Genomic DNA, 24,361 nt, shown 5'->3' on the forward strand with positions numbered 1-24,361 from the left:
AGGAGATCAGATTTGTGGTTACCGGAGGTGGGGGTGGGGGGAGGGGGAAGTGGATGAAGGGGGTCAAAAGGTACCAACTTCCAGTTATAAGATAAATAAATACTAGGGATGTAATGTAAAACAACATAAATATAGTTAACACTTCTGTATGTTATATGTATGAAAGATGTTAAGAGAGTAAATCCTAAGAGTTCTCATCACAAGGAAACAAATTTTTTTCTATGTCTTTAATGTTGTATCTGTATGAGATAATGGATGTTGAGTAAACTTATTGTGGTAATCATTTTATAATGTATGTAAGTCAAATCATTATTGCTGTACACCTTAAACTTATACGGAGCTATATGTCAGTTATATCCCAATAAAATGGAAAGAAAAAATAGAACATTCCACCCAGTAATTGTACATGGGATGTTCACTAACATATATCATAACCCGGACCATATAACAAGCCTTAATGAATATCATTAAAAAAATCCAACATATACAAAGTACGTTCTTTGACCACAACAGAAATAAACTAAAAGTCAATAACAAAAATATATTTGGAAAATCCTAGAAAACTGGCAATTAAAACATTTCTAAATTACCCCAAACTTTCCTTGTATCCATCAGAGAGCTAAAGTCACAAGATAACAAAGTAGCCTGAAGTCCAAGGATGGACAGATACTTCCAAAGAAATGGGTCACCATGGCAGAGCAAGAGGAAGTTTAGCACTGTTATACAAGCAGCGAAGAAGAAATCAGCTAAAATTCTAAGAAATTGCTTAAGGCTGAGTATGGGATAACTTGAGAGGATAAAACCCCCGGGAGCCTCAGGCAGTTTGCACTCACTCATAGACTCTTGCCACAGACCTCTACTGGGTGTCCAGGAGGATGAGTGGAAACAGGGCAGGAGATCGAGAGACTCTCTCAGTGGTGCAAGGCATTGGCTGCCTCTGTGAGAAAGAAACAAGGCCTGCCACCCTGTCCAGATCCTTCTCTCACATAGAGAAAGCAAAAACTTTAAGCCACTGAGGAAGGGGAAGCAAATTCTATGCCATGTTGCTGGAAGAGGGGAAAAATCCTCAATCCCTGGGAAGAAGGGGGACAAGAACTGTCCTGAGCCCAGAATCTTGTATCAGTAGCGCTAGAGGCTCTCTACTGCTGGAGGTGGGAGCAGAAACTCTGAGAAAATCCCATCCCCGAGACCCTGGTACACACCCAGCTATCTACCTAAGACCAACACTATACCACAATAACAAAGAACTTTTTCTGTCCCTTCTCCTCTACCAATCTTGAAAGCACTAAGTAATAAGCAACACCAGCTCACCACTGAGGAGGGGCAAAAGTGGGGAGAGAAATCCCTCTTTGGAGCAGGCATGCAGAGTGAAGCACAAACACTGAGAAGAAATCTTTGACATTTCACCTTCACCTTAAGCATCAGACAATATTAGAGGAATCTGAGGTCTCCGGTGCAATGAAGTTAACTACAGCAAACTAAAAACGCAATTCCAATTCAACTGCAGATTAGACTGGCTTAAATCCCTACACTAACAACCACATACGAGGTATACACATACAGGATTTAAATCTAATTACTTCAGCGTTTACCATTTTACAGACAACCAAAAATTGTGACACATATCAAAAAGCAAATAAGTAAATAAAACAAAGACCACATAAAAAAGTCTAGAGACAAAGTAATCAACAGAGCCAGACTCAGAGATGACTTAATGAAAATAAAAACACATCAAAATTAGTGGAATTCTGGTAAAGCAGAGTATAGAAGGGAATTTATAGCATTAAATGATGTTAGAATAAATGGTCTAAAATCAATGATCTAATAAGCCTCGGCTCAGGAATTCCCTGGTGGTCTAGTGGTTAGGACTCAGCACTTTCACTGCCATGGCCTGGGGTTCAATCCCATACACTGTATGGCACAGCACCCCCCTCCCCCCCAAAAAAAAGCCTCAGCTTTAAGAGCCTGGAAAATGATGATCAAATTAAGGACAAATCAAGTAGAGGAAAGGAAAGATATGAAACAGAAAACATAAATTACACTCTATTTATTTTTTTAATTTAATATTAAATTTTTTAATTTCCCAAAAGAAAATTCCAGGCCAAGATAGCTTCACTGGTGAATTCTATCAAACATTTAAGGAAGAAATAATACCAATCTTTTTTTTTTCCCAAGAGGTGACATATCTAAGTGGTTTTGTTTTAAATTATATATTTATTTATTTTTGGCTGCGCTGGGTTTTTGTTGCTGCGCGCAGGCTTTTCTCTAGTTGCGGCGAGTGGGGGCTACTCTTCGTTGCAGTGCATGGGCTTCTTATTGCAGTGGCTTCTCCTGCTGAAGAGCACGGGCTCTAGGCGCACAGGCTTCAGTTAGTTGTGGCACATGGGCTCAGTAGTTGTGGCTCGCAGGCTCTAGAGCGCAGGTTCAGTGGTTGTGGCGCACGGGCCCAGCTGCTCCATGGGCATGTGGGATCTTCCCGGACCAGGGCTTGAACCCGTGTCGCCTACACTGGCAGAAGGATTCTTAACCACTGTGCCACCAAGGAAGTCCCAATAATACCAATCTTAAACAAACTCACAAAACAGAGAAAGATAGATCATTTCTTAATTCACTTTATGAATTAGGATAACCCTGATACTAAAAAGCTGATGAGAAACAAAACTGACTAGGTCAACATCGCTCATGAACACAGACATAAAACCCTCAACAAGATGTGAGCAAATTAAATCCAGCAATATACATAAAATAATACAAAATGTCCAAGTGGAGTTTATCCCAGGAATGCAAGACTGGTTTAACATTCAAATATAAATGAATTTCACTAAATTTCAGAAAAAAAGCAAAATAAATAAATAATTGTTCATCTCAATAGATGCAGAAAAAAGTATCTAACAAAATTCAACATTCCTTCATAATAAACACACTCAGCAAACCTGGAATAGAAGGGAACTTCTTCAAACAGATAAAGCCCACCTTAAAAGAAAACAAAACAAAAACACAACTCTACAGCTAACATCATATTTATGGGTAAAATATTAAATGCTTTCTTTCTAAGATGAAGAATTAGACAAGAATGTCCACTGCAACCATTTATATTCAACACTGTACTGGGAAGTCTTAGCCTATAAAACAAGGCAAGAAAATAACATGAATGTGCACATAAAAATCCTAATTAATCTATAAGAGAAATATTAAATTGATTTATCAAGGTCACAGAGTACAAGGTGAAAACTCAACTAAATTTTGCCACACTAACAACAGAAACTCAACTAAATTTCTCCATACTAGCAACAATCAGAAAATAAAAAATTTTAATTATCATTTACAATAGCATCAAAAACATAAGATAGAGTTGAGCAGCTGTAACAGAAACCACGCAGCTCACAAAGTATAAAATATTACTATCTAGCCCTTCATAGAAAAAGTCTTCAGACCCTTGCCCTACAGCCAAACTCTTTCTACCATAAAAGAAAACATACCCAGTAATTACACACAAAAACTCATTTGCTTTTCCCTCTCCAATATTTATGTTTATAAATATATACATTAACTTTTATATTACATTGGACACTTAAAAAATTTAGTGACGCTTGGGACTTCCCTGGTGGTGCAGTGGTTAAGAATATGCCTGCCGGGCTTCCCTGGTGGCGCAGCGGTTGAGAGTCCGCCTGCCGATGCAGGGGACACGGGTTCGTGCCCCGGTCTGGGAAGATCCCACATGCCACGGAGCGGCTAGGCCCGTGAGCCACGGCCGCTGAGCCTGCGTATCCGGAGCCTGTGCTCCGCAACGGGAGAGGCCACAACAGTGAGAGGCCTGCGTACCGAAGAAAAAAAAAAAAAAGAATATGCCTGCCAATGCAGCAGACAGGGGTTCAAGCCCTGGTCAGGAAAGATCTCACATGCCGTGGAGCAACTAAGCCCGTGAGCCACAAGTACTGAGCCTGAGCGCCACAACTAATGAGCCCACATGCCACAACTACTGAAGCCCATGTGCCTAGAGCCCATGCTCCGCAACAAGAGAAGCCACGGCAATGAAAAGTCCACACACCACAATGAAGAGTAGCCCCCACTCGCCACAACTAGAGAAAACCTGCATGCAGCAACAAAGACCCAAAGCAGCCATAAATAAATTAATTAAACAAACAAATAAATAAATTTGTTTTAAAAAGTTTTAGCAACTCTTGTTGAAAGTGATTCATGTGCCACTGACCTCTGATACATACTTTTCCTTATCTGGAATATTTTTTATTTTTAAAGGTAAATTTTCTTTCACCAATAGCAACCAGTGTTTGCAGCTTTTACATCCTGCAGATACGACATATGTTTTTGAAAAGAAATGCTATGTTAGAATAAAAACTAACAATTTAGAAATCAGGTTTGGTTCAGGAACAAGCAAATTTCAGTCAAGCTTAAGACTTGGTGGGAAATGATGGCTGATCGTTAATTCAGACACAGTGATTTAATAACTAAAGATAAAATCAGTTAATATTGCTTTAAAAGTAGGGAAATTAGGCACTGAACAGAAGACTGATCCAAAAGACGTGGATATAGATTTACATATAAAATCAACAGTTTAAAATATATATATATATAAATACATTTGTATGGTAGGTAAGATTGACAAGACATTATTTTTTTCAGGAAGTCTTCTTTAATTCTTCCGAGTTATGTGCCCTCCTACGTGTTTTCATAGCACACTTCATTTTCCTTAATCTAGCACTTACCATGCTGCATCATAAATGCTTATAATCTTTTTTTTTTAAGCATTTTTTGAAATATTTATTTATTTGGGTGCACCAGGTCTTAGTTGCGGCACTCGGGATTTTCGTTGCGGCACACGGGATCTTTAGTTGCAGCATATGGGATCTAGTTCCCTTACCAGGGATTGAATTCAGGCCCCTGCACTGGGAGTGTGGAGTCTTAGCCACTGGACCACCAGGGAAGTCCCTACATTTATAATCTTAACAAGGGCAGAAATCACATCTTTTCCTTGTCACTGCATCACTACTGTTTAGTACCATGATAAGCACATAATAGGCACTCAGTAAATATCTGTAAAATGAATAAAAAAAAAATCATATGGTAGAAGTTCAAAACAACCTATACAATCAGTGTTACTGCCCAATATGTACAAAATAAAATCTATGTATGTTTGATCATAACATTTCACATTTTAATTACAATTTAGTATTCTGATTTATAAATGTGAGCTCAGAGGTGGTATATGGTAGTATACATATGTCTTATATGTTTGGGTTTTTTAAGGGTTCCTTGCAAAAAAAAGGGGGGGGGTTGAAAATCACTGACTTAGAAGATTAACATGATACGTAGCACTTAGGCTAGTCAAAGTAAGTCTTTTCTTTTGTCATTATTAATATCTCTATAAGGTACTGTGTGAAAACTCAGAAACTACTAAATAACACAATTACTTGCCAGCAAACTCATTTACGTGGTAATACATCCATTCCTGACAGCAGGTACCAAAATTATCTTTCTTGTGATGCCATTTGGAGCACTGTGAATAATTTCTAACTCAAAGCTTCCCAAAGGACATGTCATAAGGGAGAAACAAGTCATTCATATATCCTGAAATGATCAGGAAATAGAGTCCAGTTCTATAGTTCCTAATCCTGCTCCAGGATTAGGTCAAGAAGGAAATTGTGTGAGAAACGTTTCCTAATTCTTAACCATGGAGCAGAGAGAAGAAATATATACACAGTTGTCAGACATAAGGTGTCTTCAAAAACACAAATCTCTGATTAGCAATTTAGGTTCCACTAAAGATGAAAGTGAATCATCTCTGATAGTGAATATCCACAGTTATCTATGACAGATTAGGATCAAGTAAAGTTTTCTCCAATGTAAGAGGTAAAAGAAAGATAAATGATTGTCCTAAGGACTCCCAGTAAGAGATGCTTATGAAACTGATACCGTTATTACCCTGCTTTTGAGTATTTAACAACTTCAAACAGGAACATTATTACCCTGCTTTTGAGTATGTAACAACTTCAAACAGGAACTCAGTTTCCTCATGACCAAATGAATCAAGATAAAAGTAGCAATTTCCCATCCAAATGGTGGTGGTGATAACAAAATCTCTGAATGTATAATAATTATATATATTATGTAATCTAAACAACACATCAATCCTGGGAAACCATCAGGCCATTATTTAAATCCTTATTTTATAGATGATTCTCCATTTGCATATGTGATAAAGACAAAGACTTGTTCAAAATCACACTGATAAGCAGCAGCACAGATGGAGTTAGAATCTTTTTTTTTTTTGCAGTACGCGGGCCTCTCACTGCTGTGGCATCTCCCACTGCGGAGCACAGGCTCCTGACGCACAGGCTCAGCGGCCATGGCACACGGGCCCAGCTGCTCCGCGGAACGTGGGATCCTCCCGGACCGGGGCACGAACCCATGTCCCCTGCATCAGCAGGCGGACTCTCAACCACTGTGCCACCAGGGAAGCCCCATGGTCTTTTTTTAACAATACAATGCTATCTGTAATCTGGAAGTATAAGCCTCTAGATCTAGGGACATAAAATAAAAGCAAAGAACCATCTAAATATATTATATTACTATATCTGCTGATACAGAAGTACATTAGAAACAGCAGGGACTTTGGAAGTCGATTTGGATTTGTATTTCAACTCTGCTACTTACTGGTTTATGACCATTGATATTCAGATTAAGGGTCAAAATATAACTGTAAAGAGTTTAAAAAGTTAAATGAGGGATATACGTAAAGTGCTCACACGAATTAGTGTACGATGGAGGTTTCTAACCTTGGCCACTGTTACATTATTTTCCTTTCCCTTTCAGCTAGCAATAATTTAGGATCCTTGTTCTAGCATGGCTCCATCAAAAATATCTCTGGAGATGGAACCCCAGAAGGTTCTCCTCAACAGAGACTGAGGCTTCTGAGCCAGGCACATAAATTACTTGCTCAAGTTCTGTCTGTAATTATGAAAGACAAAAGGTTCAATTTCCTCCTCCACTTCTCCTTCCCTCACTTTCATTTGTAGAAAAAGACACAGCTAAGGGAAAAAAAAATTTTTTTAAGAGGTAATGCAGATAAGAAAGGGGGGGATGAATAATTATTTGGGAAGAGGGTCCTGCTGACAAAGGATGGTTCACTGAAGTAGTAGGAAGAGAGTCCAGAGGAAAGAAAGAATCTAATCAACCTCTTGAATCCTAGACAAAAGGCATAAAGAAAAGTAGAGACCCATTCCATGACAACAGAAGATCTTAACAGCAGTTTACTGCAGAATCCAGTTAACCCTAAAGTGTTGCAAGAAAGCCTTGGACTGGGAAAGGCAAACATAAGAATGACTTATTTCCCCCTATGAAAAAAATGGCTATCATATCTTCAGTTATAATAAGAGAAATGACTTTTCTAGAGAGCTTAGACATACTAAATACAAAAGAAAAAAGTGCAAGAAGTAGTTGAGAAAGTACCCAGGAACTTCATTAAAAGAATAAAAAGGAAAAAATTAATGGTCCATAAGGGTTCTTTCTTACAGAGAACAGAAGGACTTATCTCCTTTATCCTTTATCATTTACCTTAGTACCAGGCAAGAAGGGTGTGAAAACACTAAAGAAGCTGTTAAGGGGAGGAAACTAAAGATTAATGGTTCATATGGGTTTTTCAGTCATTCTAGAGGCTAGAAACATATCCTTCTCCCTTAGGTCATGTCTCCCAAAATAGCATCTTAAAAATACCAAATGGCACAACAGAGATATACCTACCAGCTGTCAGGGATGTCTCAAATCCATCTTTAATTAACAGCTGAGACTCTACTTCTTCATATAACTTTGAACTGCTACAAGTGTAAAGGGGACTATTTCTTCCACTGGGAAGAAGGGCAGGAAAGAACAATAGGCAAATTAATGAATTATATATGGTTCCAATTTCAAGTTAGTCATCTGTTTCAAAGGTTGTACTTTGATTGAAGCTATTAGTACCCAACAGCAAAAGGAACATGAGTTTAAATGTTCAAAATCACAACTAGGATGAAATCTCGTTCATATTATAACCATCAATAAATAACAAAAAGTGTATTATTTAAACTAACAAATCATGTTCTTCAAATAAAACATAAGGAGAATCTAATTCATTAGTATGCTATTGTTCTGCCCAACTACAGACAAGTTATCCATAAACGCCTAACAAAGTCAAATAAGACCAAAGCTCTAAAGTATAGATATATTCTTTCTTTTAAAGGAAAATTTAGATAACTTCTCCAAATTCCTATACCTTTTATGTCAATCTAATTCTGTAATATATTCATGTTAAAATAAACATCATCAGTTTGTTAGTGGCAATGGGGAGAGAGGAAAATAAACGGACTATTGGACATACCCTATGTAATATTTCTAAAACCTTTAATGCGGTATGAAGAAAACTGTTGAAAATTCTTCTTTCAGAAGGGGGAATGCCGATCTTGTAGAGTTTCAAAAGATGTACCACAACCTCCTTAAAAAGTTCTACAATCTTGAGGAATAGTGGAGGTTCAAGTACTGACCACCAGTTTTCTGTTATTAAAGGGTGAACACACAAAATAAAATTTAAAAAGTCACAATTTTCAAAATCATACTGACTGTTTTTCGAAAGCAGTGGCTCTTAACCCTTTGAAAACCTCAGGAAGATATACATAATATGGTATTTTACGTAACATTTCTAGGGTTTATAGATACCACCCCACCCTCAAGTTAAAGAATATGGTTCTAAAAGTTCTCAAAAGCAAAAATAAAGTTAGAAAGGTCTATTGAATTTACATTCTTGGTTTCCTAAGCTACATTAAAAACTTAATACCTAGTACTAAAACCACTTGTTAAAAAGTGCTTTGGAAATTAGGATTTTAATTTTTAAACAAAACACTTTTAAAACTGTATTGCTCCAATATTTAAAGATCTCTCCAACTTTTATCTTTCAACTTACGTAACATAAAGTTGAAATATGGTGAAGCACCATCCTAAAAATGCAAGGTACTCCTGAAAATCAAATACAGAAACTGAACAATGTAAAGTGTACCATGTCTGTCCTTCCCCACGTTCACTATTTGTAGTTATTAACTACAAATATGACAATCTTATGCAGCAGACAGAAGGGAACACAAAAACTTCTGACAATATGGAAGCAATATGCTTTTGAGTCCCTGCTTCACTCTTCTAACCACTGGCTAATTCCCTCAGATTCCAGGATTCTACCCCTTGCTTGTTGCTTCCTCTGCTCACCCTCAGCCTAAAACTTCTTGTACTGATTTTATTACTCTTATGTATCTCAGATTCACATACCTAACAAATACTATTAAGAAGGAAAGCACTGCTACTAAATGTAGCAGGCAAACTATAATGGTCAGCAGATAGAGATGAAATGTATACAATTAGAAAAATTAAAGTGAGGAAAGTTTAGGCCAAAAACCCAGAGGAATAAGATCAAATAAACAGTGGAATCTCACCTACATGCAGAGACATCAGAAAATTAGCAAGTGAGGGAAATACAAGGCAAAGGGTTAAAAAAGTTCAAGGAGGATTTAATACCCATGTTTGTTCAGTTTTAATTGTTCCTCCTGCTTTACTTCTTTAACAGTAAGATCACTCTGGAGGGGATGAGGAAGGCGAATACCAAAAACAGTTTTTATCTTTCCCGATACTGTCTCTGCTGTTGTGCTTGATTAAAATTTTAATATTTAACAGCTTTGCCTCCAACTCTAACAACTAGCATCAGATGACTAGCAAAAAGCAACAAACTGAAAAACAGGTTTATCTCACCTTAAGACAATGTCAAAATAAGCAGGGTAGCAAAATTTCAAACAGCAAAGAAGTTATGAGCATTTTCATTTAAAAAGAAAAGGTTGTAAAAAAAAAAAAAAAGTATTGAAATTCTTACCAAGTACTTTCAGTGGTGCCTTTTCTAGGTTCACAAGAGCTGTACCAAAAGGAATTGCTATTGTGGTGAAATTGTTGGAATCACTCATCAGGGGACATTCTGGTAGAGTAAGATAAAATCTCAATGCTTCAACATCAGGTAAGGAGCTAGTCAGTTTAGGAATAAGATTCTTTTCCAAGCTAGCTGCCACCTATATTTTGACAAAAAGTAAAACCTACTTCATTTAAAATGAATGCATATTCCAAAAAAAGAAAGAAAAAGAAAACCTTATACTACAGCAAACGTGAAATGGTGAAGGGAAAAAAAAAAAAAAAGAAACCATCTTACAATGAATTAATGAATGCACTTTGGAGCACAATGAAAATTAATGCCCTAAGCAGTGCTAAGAGAATTTTTAAAATCTTGCATACAAGATTTTTATTTATATCTCAATTTAAACTCTACATCTATAGTTATATAGACGTAACCAACATGGTAATATTAAGTAATTAAGAGTCTGCTCTGAACATCTGGAAAGATTTACAGATATTTGACAGCTAAATTACAAACAGTTTAAAATAATACCCTATTTTAATTCTTACATTAGTATATTAAATAAATTATACAGACATCTCAATAAAGTGTATGAAACTGTAAAGTTAATTAGGTCACAAACATATAAAAAAACATGGAATAAAAAACTCAACAGGCTACATAATACAAATATAAAATGCTTTAAAAACAAACCTGCTGAGATATCTGAGGATGATCAGATTGTATAAGTTTGTGGAATAAAAGCCTAGCAGCATTCATATCAACCCCTGAAAATCTGGTGCCCGTTCTATAGTGATCATCATTGCTATTTAAAAAAGAGAGAGAGAGAGAAAATAATAAAATGCAACTTTAAAATTTTTTCACTTCTTTTTAATGACATTATTTAATATAATAAATTTGAAAAATTTGGTATACCAAAGAATTGTCACTCACCTAACAGCTAAAAAACTTCCATTTAGACAACCAGACGAAGAAAACGTTCCATCTATTTCACTAAAAAGAAATTTAAAAATCACAAAATCACAAAATGAGAAATCTAATTGTTCACCTTTGGTGGTTTTTTTTTAATAGATCTTAATTGGAGTATAATTGCTTCACAATACTGTCTTAGTTTCTGTTGCACAACAAAGCAAATATTCATACACATGTCCCCATAACCCCTCCCTCTTAAGCCTCCCTCCCATCCTCCCTATTCCACCCCTCTAGGTCATTGCAAAGCACCAAGCCAATATCCCTGTGCTATGCTGCTGCTGCTTCCCACCAGCCAACTATTTTACATTCGGTAGCGTATATATGTCAATGCTACTCTCACTTCACCCCAGCTTCCCCCTCCTACCCCATGTCCTCAAGTCCATTCTGTACGTCTATCTCTTTATTCCTGCCCTACAACTAGGTTCATCCGTACCCTTTATTTTATTTTATTTTTTAGATTCCGCGTATATACGTTAGCATACGGTATTTCTCTTTCTCTTTCTGACTTACTTCACTCTGTATGACAGACTCTAGGTCCATCCACCTCACTACAAATAACTCAATTTTGTTCCTTTTTATGGCTGAGTTAATATTCCATTGTATATAGTGCCACATCTTCTTTATCCATTCATCCCCTTTATTTTTTAATAAAAAATAAAATCATCTTTTATTTATTTATTATTTATGTGGAAAAATCCACATCACCTTTATTATTTAATAAAAAATAAAATATAGTATTTAATGCTACAGAGCATTCCTCCAACCAACATTCAAAATAAATCAGAATTCTATAAATTACTAAAGATTAAGTAAATCTTGATAAAGGTATTACTGTTTATCTCTTTATTACTCTCTCAAACATTACTACTGTCCTCTGATTCATCAAATAAATCTGATGTTCCTAAAAAAATTTTTTTTTTGTTATCTAAAAAAATTTTTTATATAAACATGCACATTTAACTTTCTTAATTCCACATGGTGGTAAATCTAATCTGGAATGTTATTTTTCTGAAGACTACACTTCAGGCTTTTAAGAAAAATTTTAGTTTGGTAAAATAATTTCGAATTAAAAACACAGCTGATCAGCTATAGCCCCTCATCCCAAATACCTACACCACCTTCAACAACAACAAAAACTTTAAGTACTAAACAAGTCCATCTTCAAGAAAAATATTCAAGAAAGAAGAAATACTCAACTCTTCCATGGAATATAGAAGTTAAAAGACAGTGACCACTATGAAGCTAGAAGGAACATTCTTGCAAACCCAATCCTAAAGTGGCTATATTTAATATTTTAAGTTATCATTTAATATATCATTATGTATATGAAAGAATTGTAACTTATAAACATCTACATGAGATCTCCTAAAATATCCACTATTACAGAAATTCTAGACAATTAAACTTTTGTATATAAACCATTCTGTAAATGATATTTAATGAAATATTTATTTAAATAAAAACTCCTAAGTACAGGTTCCTCTACCATGGAGTTAAGAGACTTTGTGTAGATAAAATATTTTTCTTACTTGGCTATCTCTACAGGAAATCTTCCAGAGGGGTAGCTCAGCCATTTTTGAATTAGAGCTTCATTCACAGTCCAGATCTGCTTCGAAGGATCAGGATATCTAAAGTCATCTGGTGGCCCACAGTTCTAAATTTTAAAATAAGCAGATGAGTCAGAGGGAAGAGATATTATATATAAACCAAGACACGCCTCCACTATGTATTTGGAAGTTAATCTCTACTAAACACCTGGAACAAAAACTTATCAAATGGGGACTTCCCTGGTGGCGCAGTGGTTAGGAATCCGCCTGCCAATGCAGGGCACACAGTCGCGAGTCCTGGTCCGGGAAGATCCCACATGCTGCGGAGCAACTAAGCCCGTGTGCCACAACTACTGAGACTGTGCTCTAGAGCCCACAAGCCACAAATATTGAAGCCCGCGCACCTAGAGCCCATGTTCTGCAACAAAGAGAAGCCAACGCAATGAGAAGCCTGTGCACCACAATGAAGAGTAGCCCCACTCGCTGCAACTAGGGAAAGCCCATGTGCAGCAACAAAGACCCAAAGCAGCCAAAAATAAATAAAGAAATTAAAAAAAAAACTTATCAAAAAAAACCCAACTTATCAAATGGATCTGAAAATTTTTGTAGACTTGAGGAAAAAAAAATTAAGGCAATTACTTTATAACATATAAAGAACATTAATATGGGTTTAAAAACAACTTCTAAATTATCTGAGCTTAGTAATTATTTATATGATTACTATTACCTGGGGATTAGAGTAATGTGAAAAGCTTTGATCTCCACCTGAGAAAATTCTTTTTACACAGAAATATTCTTCAGAATCTGTAATAAAAATAAAATATAAAACATTCAAGATTTATATGTATTTTTCAGAGCATCAAATATGCTACTGGATTTTCTCTTAATCATCTAACTTAATGAGACCTCCCAATCATGGGCTCAATGATACAAAATGACTGGGAATGGTCTGACTGCTATGGAGATGAGACTGACCAAGTGACAAATGTTAATGATCCCACAAGCACAAGCATTTGATAAGTTTTACAAGTCTTTCTTTTGACCTGCTCACCAAAAAATGGCAGTTTCTAGTCTAGATCTTTATTATCTCAATATATTTTAAACTGAAGATGGTGTAAAATTTGAATGAAAGGTATAGAAGATAGCTCAGAAGAAAATAAAAATTAAGAATATTCATTTTGGGGAATTCCCTGGTGGTCCAGTGGTTAGGACTTGGCGTTTTCACTGCTTGTGGCCTGGGTTCAATCCCTGGTTGGGCAACTAAGATCCCATAAGCCTCGCAGGGTACAGCCAAAAAAAAAAAAGGAATATTTACTTTTAAAAAGAATGACAACAAACAAGTATATGTTAAATCTTCCTGAGTAATGCAAAATTCATAATGTAAAATTATTTTCTCTTTCAATATAGCTGTACAAAAGAAAGATGACAGACACATAGCTCTTTGTTAACAACTATTTATCAGTAACACCCAAATCAGGTCCAAAAACAAAAAAGTTAATACGCAAATTTAGTAGAAGTAAAGAAGGAACAATAAAGCGCCTTTTTTCAAGTTTTGTATTTTATTGTGATGTTTATTTTTCCTTAAAAGTTTTCTTTTTTTTTAACATCTTTATTGCCGTATAATTGCTTTACAATGTTGTGTTAGTTTCTGCTGTATAACAAAGTGAATCAGCTATATGTATACATACATCCCCATATCCTCTCCCACTTGCATCTCCCTCCCACCCTTCCCTATCCCACCCCTCTAGGAGGTCACAAAGCATGGAGCTGATAGCCCCTTGAGATGCAGCTGCTTCCCACTAGGTATCTATTTTACATTTATTTGGTAGTGTATATGTCAATGCCACTCTCTCACTTCTTCCCAGCTTACCCTTCCCCCTCCCAGTGTCCTCAAGTCCATTCTCTACATCTGTGTCTTTATTCTTGTCCTGCCCCTAGGTTCTTCAGAACCTTTTTTTTTTAGATTCCATATATATGTGTTAGCATATGGTATTTGTTTTTCTCTTTCTGACTTACTTCACTCTGTATGACAGACTCTAGGTCCATCCACCTCACTACAAATAACTCAATTTCGTTTCAGTAAAGTGCCTTTTTAAAAAGACATTCACAGCCTCTTCCTTTTTCTCCTCTCCTGTACCTCAAAATGGAAAGAGTATCTATTATCAAAAATACCACTAGCCTAGTATTTAGAAGTATCACATACCAAAACACCATAGCTCCACAATGTAACTTAAGGCCAGTTATTTCCAAATATAATCCATTTCTGTGTTCCTACTGCTGACCCCCCACTCTTTAGTTGACTAATTCTTTCTTTTTAATATAAATTTATTTATTTTTGGCTGCGTTGGGTCTTCGTTGCTGTGCGTGGGCTTTCTCTAGTTGCGGGGAGCAGGGGCTACTCTTCACTGTGGTGCGCAGGCTTCTCATTGCAGTGGAACACAGGCTCTAGGTGCACGGGCTTCAGTAGTTGTGGCACACAGGCTTAGTAGTTGTGGCTTGCGGACTCTACAGAGCGTGGGCTCAGCAGTTGTGGCGCACTGGTTTAGATACTCCGCAGCATGTGGGATCTTCCCGTACCAGGGCTTGAACCCGTGTCCCCTGCATTGGCAGGTGGATTCTTAACCACTGTGCCACTAGGGAAGCCCAGTTGACTAGTTCTTCACCTTGTATTATTTGTGACCACCACCACTACAGAATTATAAATTCTTAAGGAGGGGACCACATCTTAATTTTCTTGATCATTCCCTACTACCAAGCACAATGTTTTATTTGTAAAAGAACTCAGTAAATATTTAATATGAATATATAATATAAAAAATTATCTAGCTTAGATAATAATAAGAGTTTCAGAAATCAGAACAATATGACCAAATTTTCCACAACAAGACTGCTCTACGGCCAAAAATTTTTAAGAACAGATTAAAAGGGTAAATCTAAAATATTAAATAAACCAATTATTCAACTTAAAATCTTTTCTCTACATCATCCTCACAAGTCTACATGAAGTCATGCACTTCCTCAAAAGATTGAGCAGAATGTTATTCGTTTGTTCCTAAAAGGTGATTCTGCCTTCTTTAAATAATCATCAAGTAAATGATGACTAATCTATAGTACATGAATGGGTTTCTGGGGGCTGTGAGTAGGGCACCAAAAATTATTTTCCTTAATTTCCTTTTAATTACTACTGTAAAAAAAGGTCTGTGAAACCTAGTCATTTGTCCTACACAGCTTCCTACAGATTGGATTTTGCTGATTATATCCTCAAGGATTCTCCTAACATTTCTCTCAGTCTTCTGTATTTCCTGTAAATTGGTAGTTGGATCTAGAGAGGATTTAATTAATTAGTCAATTTTTTTTAAGAAGATGTTGGGGGTAGGAGTTTATTAATTAATTAATTTTTGCTGTGTTGGGTCTTCATTTCTGTGCAAGGGCTTTTCTCTAGTTGTGGCAAGCGGGGGCCACTCTTCATCGCGGTGTGCAGGCCTCTCACTATCGCGGCCTCTCTTGCTGAGGAGCACAGGCTCCAGACGCACAGGCTCAGTAGTTGTGGCTCACGGGCCTAGCTGCTCTGCGGCATGTAGGATCCTCCCAGACCAGGGCTCGAACCTGTGTGCCCTGCATTAGCAGGCAGATTCTTAACCACTGCGCCACCAGGGAAGCCCCAATCAGTCAATTATTTTGACAAAACTATTACATGGTGGTGGAAGGGGCTGTTCTTCCATCAGTAAGCACATAATGTATAGTTGGGTTCCTTTTTGTGACGTTAGTAACCACTGATGCCCAATGCTTAGACCATTAATTCATTGTGGGTTGAAAAATGATACACTAATATTACTTCCTCATCTTGTGGTTGGACCATTAGCTTCCCCCTATCTACCACATAGTTCATTAACCTGTAATAGGAAAGACTAATGCTGTTCTTTTCCATTTATTTACTAGCATCTGGCTTTTTGAATTTGCATTTATTTGATTATAATATTTACATATTTCTTAGTAACATGGATTTCCTCAATGGGAATTTCCGTTAACTTCCTTTATCTATTACATGTCTAAATGTTTGTCTTATTCATTTATTAGGTGTCTTACTGTTTTTCACACCAATATGTATGAGCACTTTGGACATTCAGGCTACTAACCTCAGGTTATATTCGTTACAAACATTTTTTCTAAATAATTATTTAATTTTGACTCACAAGTTTCTTTTTCCCTTAAATCAAATGTATTTATCTCATTCTTTTTTTTTTTTAAAGAGGAAGTGGGTTTCTTTATAAAAAATATTTATTTATTTGGCTGCATTGGGTCTTAGTTGCAGCATGCAGGATCTTCGCTGCAGCATGTGGGATCTAGTTCCCTGACCAGGGATTGAACCCTGGCCCCCTGTGTTGGAAGCGTGGAGTCTTAGCCACTGGACCACCAGGGAAGTTGGCCCTCTTTCTTAATGGTGACTTTCACTGCCATAATGGTGAGAAAGCTTTTTCCCATCCTCAAATTATAGAATTATTTTCTTGTCTTAAGAACTCTTTTACATTTAACTTTAATCCATCTATAATTTATTTTAGTTTATACTGTTAGGTTAGGGTCTAAACTGACATTTTCCTCCCAATTTTCATGTGTTGAATAATTCTTTCCCCTTCTCCACATATTAGTGATGCCCTATTTTAAAGTTATGAAGAGACACTACACCTCTTCTACCTATAACACGCTACACTAAAAAACTTTGGCACTCTCCTCCATCCCGAAAGTATTCTCAAAGTCCTTCTCATAACTTGCACTTCGTATAGTCCTTCCTATAACTCCAAGAGCCACTGCCAATCAACTGGAGTTTGAACAAAACCTATATATTGGGTTGGCCAAAAAGTTCCTTCGGTTTCTAAGTAAAAATAAAACACATTTTTCATTTTCACCAAGAACTTTATTTAACAACATATTCACCATTTTGTTCCACTACCTTCTGCCATTTTTCAGGCAACTTCATAATTCCGTCTTCCCAAAACCTTTTATCTTTTTGATCAAAGAACTGTTCCAGGTGCCATTTACAGTCTTCCAGGGAATTGAAATATTTTCCATTAAAAGAATTTTGTAAAGACCGAAATAAATGGAAATCCGAAGGTGCAATGTCTGGTGAATATGGCGGATGAATCAGAACTTCCCAGCCAAGCTGTAACAGTTTTTGCCTGGTCATCAAAGAAACATGTGCATTATCCTGAAGGAAGAAGATGCGTTTTCTGTTGACTAATTCTGGACACTTTTCGTCAAGTGCTGCTTTCAGTTGGTCTAACTGGGAGCAGTACTTGCTGGAATTAATCGTTTGGTTTTCCAGAAGGAGCTCATAATAGAGGACTCCCTTCCAATCCCACCATATACACAACATCCCTTCTTTGAAGACCGGCCTTTGGTGTGGTTGGTGGTGGTTTCATTTTGCTTGCCCCACGATCTCTTCTGTTCCACATTATTGTACAGTGTCCATTTTTCATCACCCATCACAATTTGTTTTAAAAATGGAATGTTTTCATCATGCTTAAGGACAGAATTGCATGCAGAAATACGGTCAAGGTTTTTTTTCACTTAACTTATGTGGAACCCAAACACCAAAGCGATTAACATAACCAAGTTGGTGCAAATGATTTTTGATGCTTGATTTGGATATTTTGAGTATGTTGGCTATCTCCTGCATGGTATAACGTTGACTGTTCTCAATTAATGTCTCAATTTTACCGCTATCAACTTCAACTGGTCTACTGGACCGTGGAGCATCGTCCAGCAAGAAATCTCCAGCACAAAACTTCACAAACCACTTTTGACACGTTCGATCAGTCCCAGCACCTTCTCCATATACTGCACAAATCTTTTCTTTGCGTTTCAGTTGCATTTTTACCCTTCTTGAAATAATAAAGCATAATATGCCAAAAAAGTTACTTTTTTTCTTCCATCTTCCGTATTAAAATGGCTACACAAAAATTCACCAATTTTGATGTCTTTTTTTAACGCACACTGATATGACAGCTGTCATAATACAATCTTACAAAATTGTTTCAAATGAAGTAAAAGACAACTAAGCGCTACTAGAGCCAGCTTACGGGAAACCGAACGAACTTTTTGGCCAACCCAACAACAATGGCAATACATGGATTCCCCTGCCACCCACGGATTTCCACTAAGCTATAATAATCTAAATGTCTAGGGACCTCTCTGGTGGTGCAGTGATCAAGAATCCCCCTGCCAATGCAGGGGACACGGGCTGCTGGTCTGGGAAGATCCCACATGCCACAGAGCAACTAAGCCTGTGTGCCACAACTACTGAGCCTGCACTCTACAGTCCGCGAGCCACAACTACTGAGCCCACATGCCACAACTACTGAAACCCACGCACCTAGAGCCCATGCTCTGCAACAGGAGAAGCCACCGCAACGAGAAGCCCGCGCACCACAACAAAGAGTAGCCCCCACTCACCGCAACTAGAGAAAGCCCGCAGGCTGTAATGAAGACCCAGAGTAGCCAAATAATAAACTAAAAAACACACAAAAAAGTCTATATGTATACGAATAATCTGATTTAACTGTTACAGTTTTATAGTATACGTTGTCATATCTAGGAGGGCTAGTTCACCTCCTTATTCTCTACAAAATACACTGTCAGGAAAAACAGAAAATTTTGAAATAGGCTCCCCTGCCCATGCACCCTCCCCTCCCCACCCCCGCCATTTACTGAGTCTTGATTAGGGCACTCTTCAGAAACTTATCTACCTAAATGATGTTTTGAGCTATTTACAATGCTGTAAAGTGTACTTCTATTTAGGAGCAATACTGACAGAGATACAACTATGTATGTGCCTTTGATTTACAAGGAAAAGTAGTTTTTTGATGATCCCTGAATCCCTTTACACTCTTAGGACTTATTCAGGACCCCAAAGGGCTTAAAAGTACTAATACATAACACATCAGAATTGAAAATTAAGAAATTTAAAAAATACTCATAGACTTATCTGAAAGTGAACAAGAACAAAGGCACTGCATGTTAACACAGGTAACAGTACTAACATGAAAGTCATTCTAACCTCATGAAACCTATGACACAATACCACTGTCCTTGAGCAACTATCAGCTGGTTCCACAATACGGAAGAACATAACTGAAGACACAACATGGTAAGTGACTTTTATTTTCCTTGGTTTATACTTGATTCTGAAATAAGTTATACAATATGTTAAAATCTTAGCAAAGTTCACTCAATTTTGAAGGGTGTGCTCCCATGCCTTCACCTATGTTATTTTTTTACTTTTGTGTAATCTGCCAAGAGCAAAAATTCTGTGTTTTACTAGAATAATTTTCTATACTTGATGTTGATTTTGTTTTTCATTATTTAAGTGGAAAAAAAAGAACAAAGACTCCTTCCTCACTTATGAATAAGCTAAAGTTCTTTTCAATCATATTACCATTTACATTTATTTTGAAATGTTTTATTGTCACTTCAGTAAAACAGGTAACCAAGTATTATTTCTCAAGCATCAAAGGTTACATCTTTTAATAAAGTGTTCCAATCTCCCCTCACAACTTTTTTGATCTTTGTCTTCCTGTTATGGGCTGAATTGTGTCCACCCCCGCCCCCAAATTCATATGTTGAAGCTGTAATCCTCAGTACCTCGGAATATGACTGTATTTGGAGATCGGACCTTTAGAGAGGTTATTAAGGTAAAATGAGGCTGTTAGGGTGGGGCCCTAATCCAATATGCCTGCTGTCCGTATAACAACAGGAAGAGACACCAGCAACGTGTGTGCGCGCACACACACAGAGAAAAGGTCACATGAGGACACAGCAAGAAGGTAGCCATCTGCAAGCCAAGGCTTCAGAAGAAACCAAACCTGCTGACAGAGTGATCTTAGACTTCTAGCTTCCGGAACTGTGAGAAAATAAATTTCTGCTGTTTAAGCCACCCAGTCTGTGGTATTTTGTTATGGCAGCCCTAGCAAACTAACACACTTCGCCAAATCAGATCCTAAACTTAGGAAAATAAAACTTCCAAGATACCTTCTATGTGTTAGTGAAAATATCTTTGAGATTTCCCAGAGAGGCTATGGAGAATCACAATGATTTGTCCTTTCAACATATAAGTAGAGATGCTAGAAATAATTAAGTTTATTTGATGTGTTACTATTCTAAGAGTTGCATGGGAAGAGTTGTCAAATCAGAAGACACTTAACCTTCCCTAGGTTAAATTTATATGGTAAAATTAATATAAATATTTCACCTCTCTAAATTAATAAAGATATTTCAAAAATGTAATTACTATAAAATTTCTAATTTATATGGTAATATAATATAAAAATTTCAAAACTTAATATATTTCAAAAAGTGTTTTATGAGAAGTCCATGGAGATTCACCAATGTCCTTGCTTACCATATGTTTAAATATGAAGGGAAACATTATTCAAAACTCTTATGAAATAGTTGTCAAGTTTTCCTGTATTTATAAGAGTTCTGGAGGTACAGTGCTGTCTGTCCTAATTTCAGGTTTTGTTCCCACAATTTCAGTTATTATTGAACCTTTATTTTATTCACATCTATCATCTTCTAGGTCAGTGATTTTCAAATGGCGTTTTATAAAAATATAGATGTCTAAACTTGATCCCTGACTTACTGAATCTCTTTACTTGATATTCTTGGTGTTATTCCTGGTACATTAGGTCTCAGGATTATCATACTATATCTCAAGATTTTTTTCAACTGTAAAAGGTTATACTCATTCATATTCATAAATCAGATGTAAGGAGTCACTGACTTCTTTGACAATAGGCTTAATCATCATCTTTAGAAACATTCTTGTTTAAAAACCTTTTTGGAATACAGGCATAACTCGCTTTATTGTGCTTCACAGATATTGTGGTTTTTACAAATTGCTGATTTGTGGTAATTGATGATTTGTGTTGTCAGATGATTGTTAGCATTTTTTAGTAATAAAGTATTTTTAATTAAGATATAATATGTACATTTTTTAAAGAAATAATGCTACTGCACACTTAATAGACTACAGAATAGTGTAAACATAACTTTTACATGCACCAAGAAACCAAAAATTTTATCTGACTCACTTTATTGTGGTATTCTGGAACCAAACCACAGTATCTCCAAAACATGCCTCTAATGTGTTCTCCATGTCACAGAAACAACCAAATTTCCTTGTCAACTGTATTTATTATTATGAATCCTCGTCATATCTTTCCACTTGACAATTATCAATAATAAATAAGCCATAGTCATTTTAAGCCTCTTTCATCTATTGACTAGTTTTTGTTTTATTCTGATGCTTGTCTGAAGGCCTTCCTATAAGCTACAGGCCAGAGTTTGTACTTTCAACAAAGAAGGATAGTCTCAGAGCCCTGTGAAAAGGACTGTACCTGTTATTTGAAACCACTTATACATCAAAGAATAGATACTTGGGTACAGGCTTCTGAGGGGACGTGGCTTAGAGAACTTTCAAAAGACACCAGTGGACTACATTAGGATTTCTCATATATTTTTTTAAGCTGATAAGGAGTTTTATGAAACTGACAATCCAAGATCCATAATGTTTAACTTTGCTTTAATTTTCTGTTTTCTGGATCTCCCTTATAGGGAGTCATTTCTCCTTCTTCTAAAGTAATCTAATTCACATCAATTTTGTAAACTCTGCTTTGGTACGCTGAAACGAAATGTTAAAAAACATTTCTCTTCTCCCTTCAGCTTGCCAGTATCTCCCGGAAAGGAACTTATATCCTCTTCTAAGGCCCTGATTTTTGCAGCTGCCATTCAGGGCACACCTCTAGATCACCTGACTCTGGGGGCCAGCGGGGGATTATGCTCAAGGGTCCCACAGGACTAAAACCAATGGACAAAGAGTTCTTAACTGACTACCACCCCAGGGCACAGCAAGAGGCAACAGACTGAGGTGCCCAATCTTTCTGTAGAAGAGGATTATTAGTTTACCTAATACAGCTTTGGCCTAAGTGGCAGGCTTCTAATTAAACCCACATCAAAGGGCCTGTTGTAATCCTCTCAGAGATCTCAGAAGGAGGGCCTTATCTTTGCAACATCCCTCTGCTGCACTCCAGAACATCCATTTCTTCCATAGGGGACCTCGTATTCCCATCTGATGTCCCCATTTTTGTGGTTGCCACCTAACTGATGCCCTTTGATTGCCTGGTTCTGGTGGACAGCTGGGCTTGTATCCTGGGTCCCACGGGACTGTAACAACTGGAGAGACAATTTTTGGTTGGCTACCACCCCCAGTGCACAGCACAAACAACAAACAGAAACATACCCCAGTTTTCTGCGAAAAAGGCCTATCTGCTTGTCCTGGAGCTTTGGCCTAAGGTTTCTACACCTCTAGCAACCTACTGAGGTGATCTTTGGGGACAAAAGCTGGTGGATGCCATCTTTGTGCTCTCCCTCTACCTTGCTTTAACTTGCCAGTATCTCCTGGAAAGGAGCTTGTACCCTTAGCTGGTGCCCTGATTTTCACAGCTGCCACCCAAGGGACACCTCTAGGTTGCCTAGTTCTGGCAGCAGTATGACTTTCTCTTGCAGTCCCACAGGACAGATATACATTTGCATACTTAAAAGCTACTGCCTGAGGGTCTGGCCTCAATCAGCTTGAATTTAGGTATTGCTGAAATTCTCCCCTTTGGGATACTGACAGGTCTTGGCACATTCTCAACTGAGAGCCACTTAAAATAATATAGACTGTTTGGACATTAACAAAGATTTGAGAGACAATCAAGAGTGAGGGCAGGGTTGAACTATATCACAACACTACAGTAATCAAAACAGTATGGTATCAGCATTAAAAACAGACATAGAATACAGAGCCAAGAAATAAACCAATGCATATATGATCAGTTTATTTAAGACAAAGAAGCTAAGAATACACAGTGGGAAAAGGACAGTCTTTTCAATGAATAGTGCTGGGAAAATTGGACAGCCACATGCAAAAGAATGAAATTGGACCACTATCTTACACCATACACAAAAACCAACTCAAGAGCTTCCCTGGTAGTACAGTGGTAAAGAATATGCCTGCCAATGCAGGGGACACGGGATCAAGCCCTGGTCCAGGAAGATCCCACATGCTGCGGAGCAACTAAGCCCGTGTGCCACAACTACTGAGCCTGCACTCTAGAGCCTGCAAGCCACAACTACTGAAGCCCGCGCACCTACAGCCCGTGCTCCGCAACAAGAGAAGCCACTGCAATGAGAAGCCCGCTTGCCACAACAAAGAGTAGCCCCGCTTGCCACAACTAGAGAAAGCCCGCACACAGCAACGAAGACCTGATGCAGCCAAAAATGATAATAAAAATAAATTTATTAAAAAAAAACTAACTCAAAATGGACTAAAGACTTGAATATATGACCTAAATCATAAAACTCCTAGAAGAAAACATAGGCAGTAAGCTCCCTGACATCAGTCTTGAGGATGATTTTTTGGATTTAGCACCCAAAGTAAAAGTATCAAAAGCAAAAATAAACAAGTAGGACTACATCACACTAAAAAGCTTCTTGCACAGCAAAGGAAACCATCAACATGGATTAAAGACCAAAATGTAAGACCTAAAACCATAAAACTCCTAGAGGAAAACAGGCAGATCACTCTTTGACATAAATCGTAGCAACAGTTTTTTGGGTCTGTCTCCTAAGGCAAAGGTAACAAAAGCAAAAATAAACAAATGGGACCTAATTAGACTTAAAAGCTTTTGCACAGCAAAGGAAATCACTGACAAAACAAAAAGACAACCTACTGATTGGCAGAAAATATCTGCAAATGATATGACTGATAAGGGGTTAATATCCAAAATATATAAACAGCTCATATAACTCAACATCAAAAAACAAACAGCCTGCTTTAAAAAAATAGGCAGAAGAGCTGAATAGACATTTT

At 37.2% G+C, this 24,361-nt stretch overlaps 1 protein-coding gene across 9 annotated transcripts in view; it reads right to left on the reverse strand.

Moving 5' to 3' along the window:
• HERC4 (HECT and RLD domain containing E3 ubiquitin protein ligase 4) overlaps positions 1–24,361 on the reverse strand; it is a 134,160-nt gene that overhangs the window by 42,552 nt on the left and 67,247 nt on the right. For 7 of the 9 annotated variants that reach the window (XM_032608095.1, XM_032608091.1, XM_032608093.1 and 4 more), the window contains 6 exons: positions 13,181–13,257; positions 12,436–12,560; positions 10,868–10,927; positions 10,628–10,739; positions 9,902–10,091; positions 8,372–8,544 (listed from right to left, as the gene is read on the reverse strand). In XM_032608095.1, coding sequence (XP_032463986.1) covers positions 8,372–8,544; positions 9,902–10,091; positions 10,628–10,739; positions 10,868–10,927; positions 12,436–12,560; positions 13,181–13,257 — 737 coding nt within the window. Of the gene's footprint in view, positions 1–7,758; positions 7,863–8,371; positions 8,545–9,901; positions 10,092–10,627; positions 10,740–10,867; positions 10,928–12,435; positions 12,561–13,180; positions 13,258–24,361 lie in introns of those variants that run through there. The other 2 variants (XR_004346176.1, XR_004346177.1) reach the window with 2 other exon arrangements.

This window comes from Phocoena sinus, chromosome 16 (genome assembly GCF_008692025.1).
Source record: "Phocoena sinus isolate mPhoSin1 chromosome 16, mPhoSin1.pri, whole genome shotgun sequence".
Lineage (NCBI taxonomy): Eukaryota > Metazoa > Chordata > Mammalia > Artiodactyla > Phocoenidae > Phocoena > Phocoena sinus.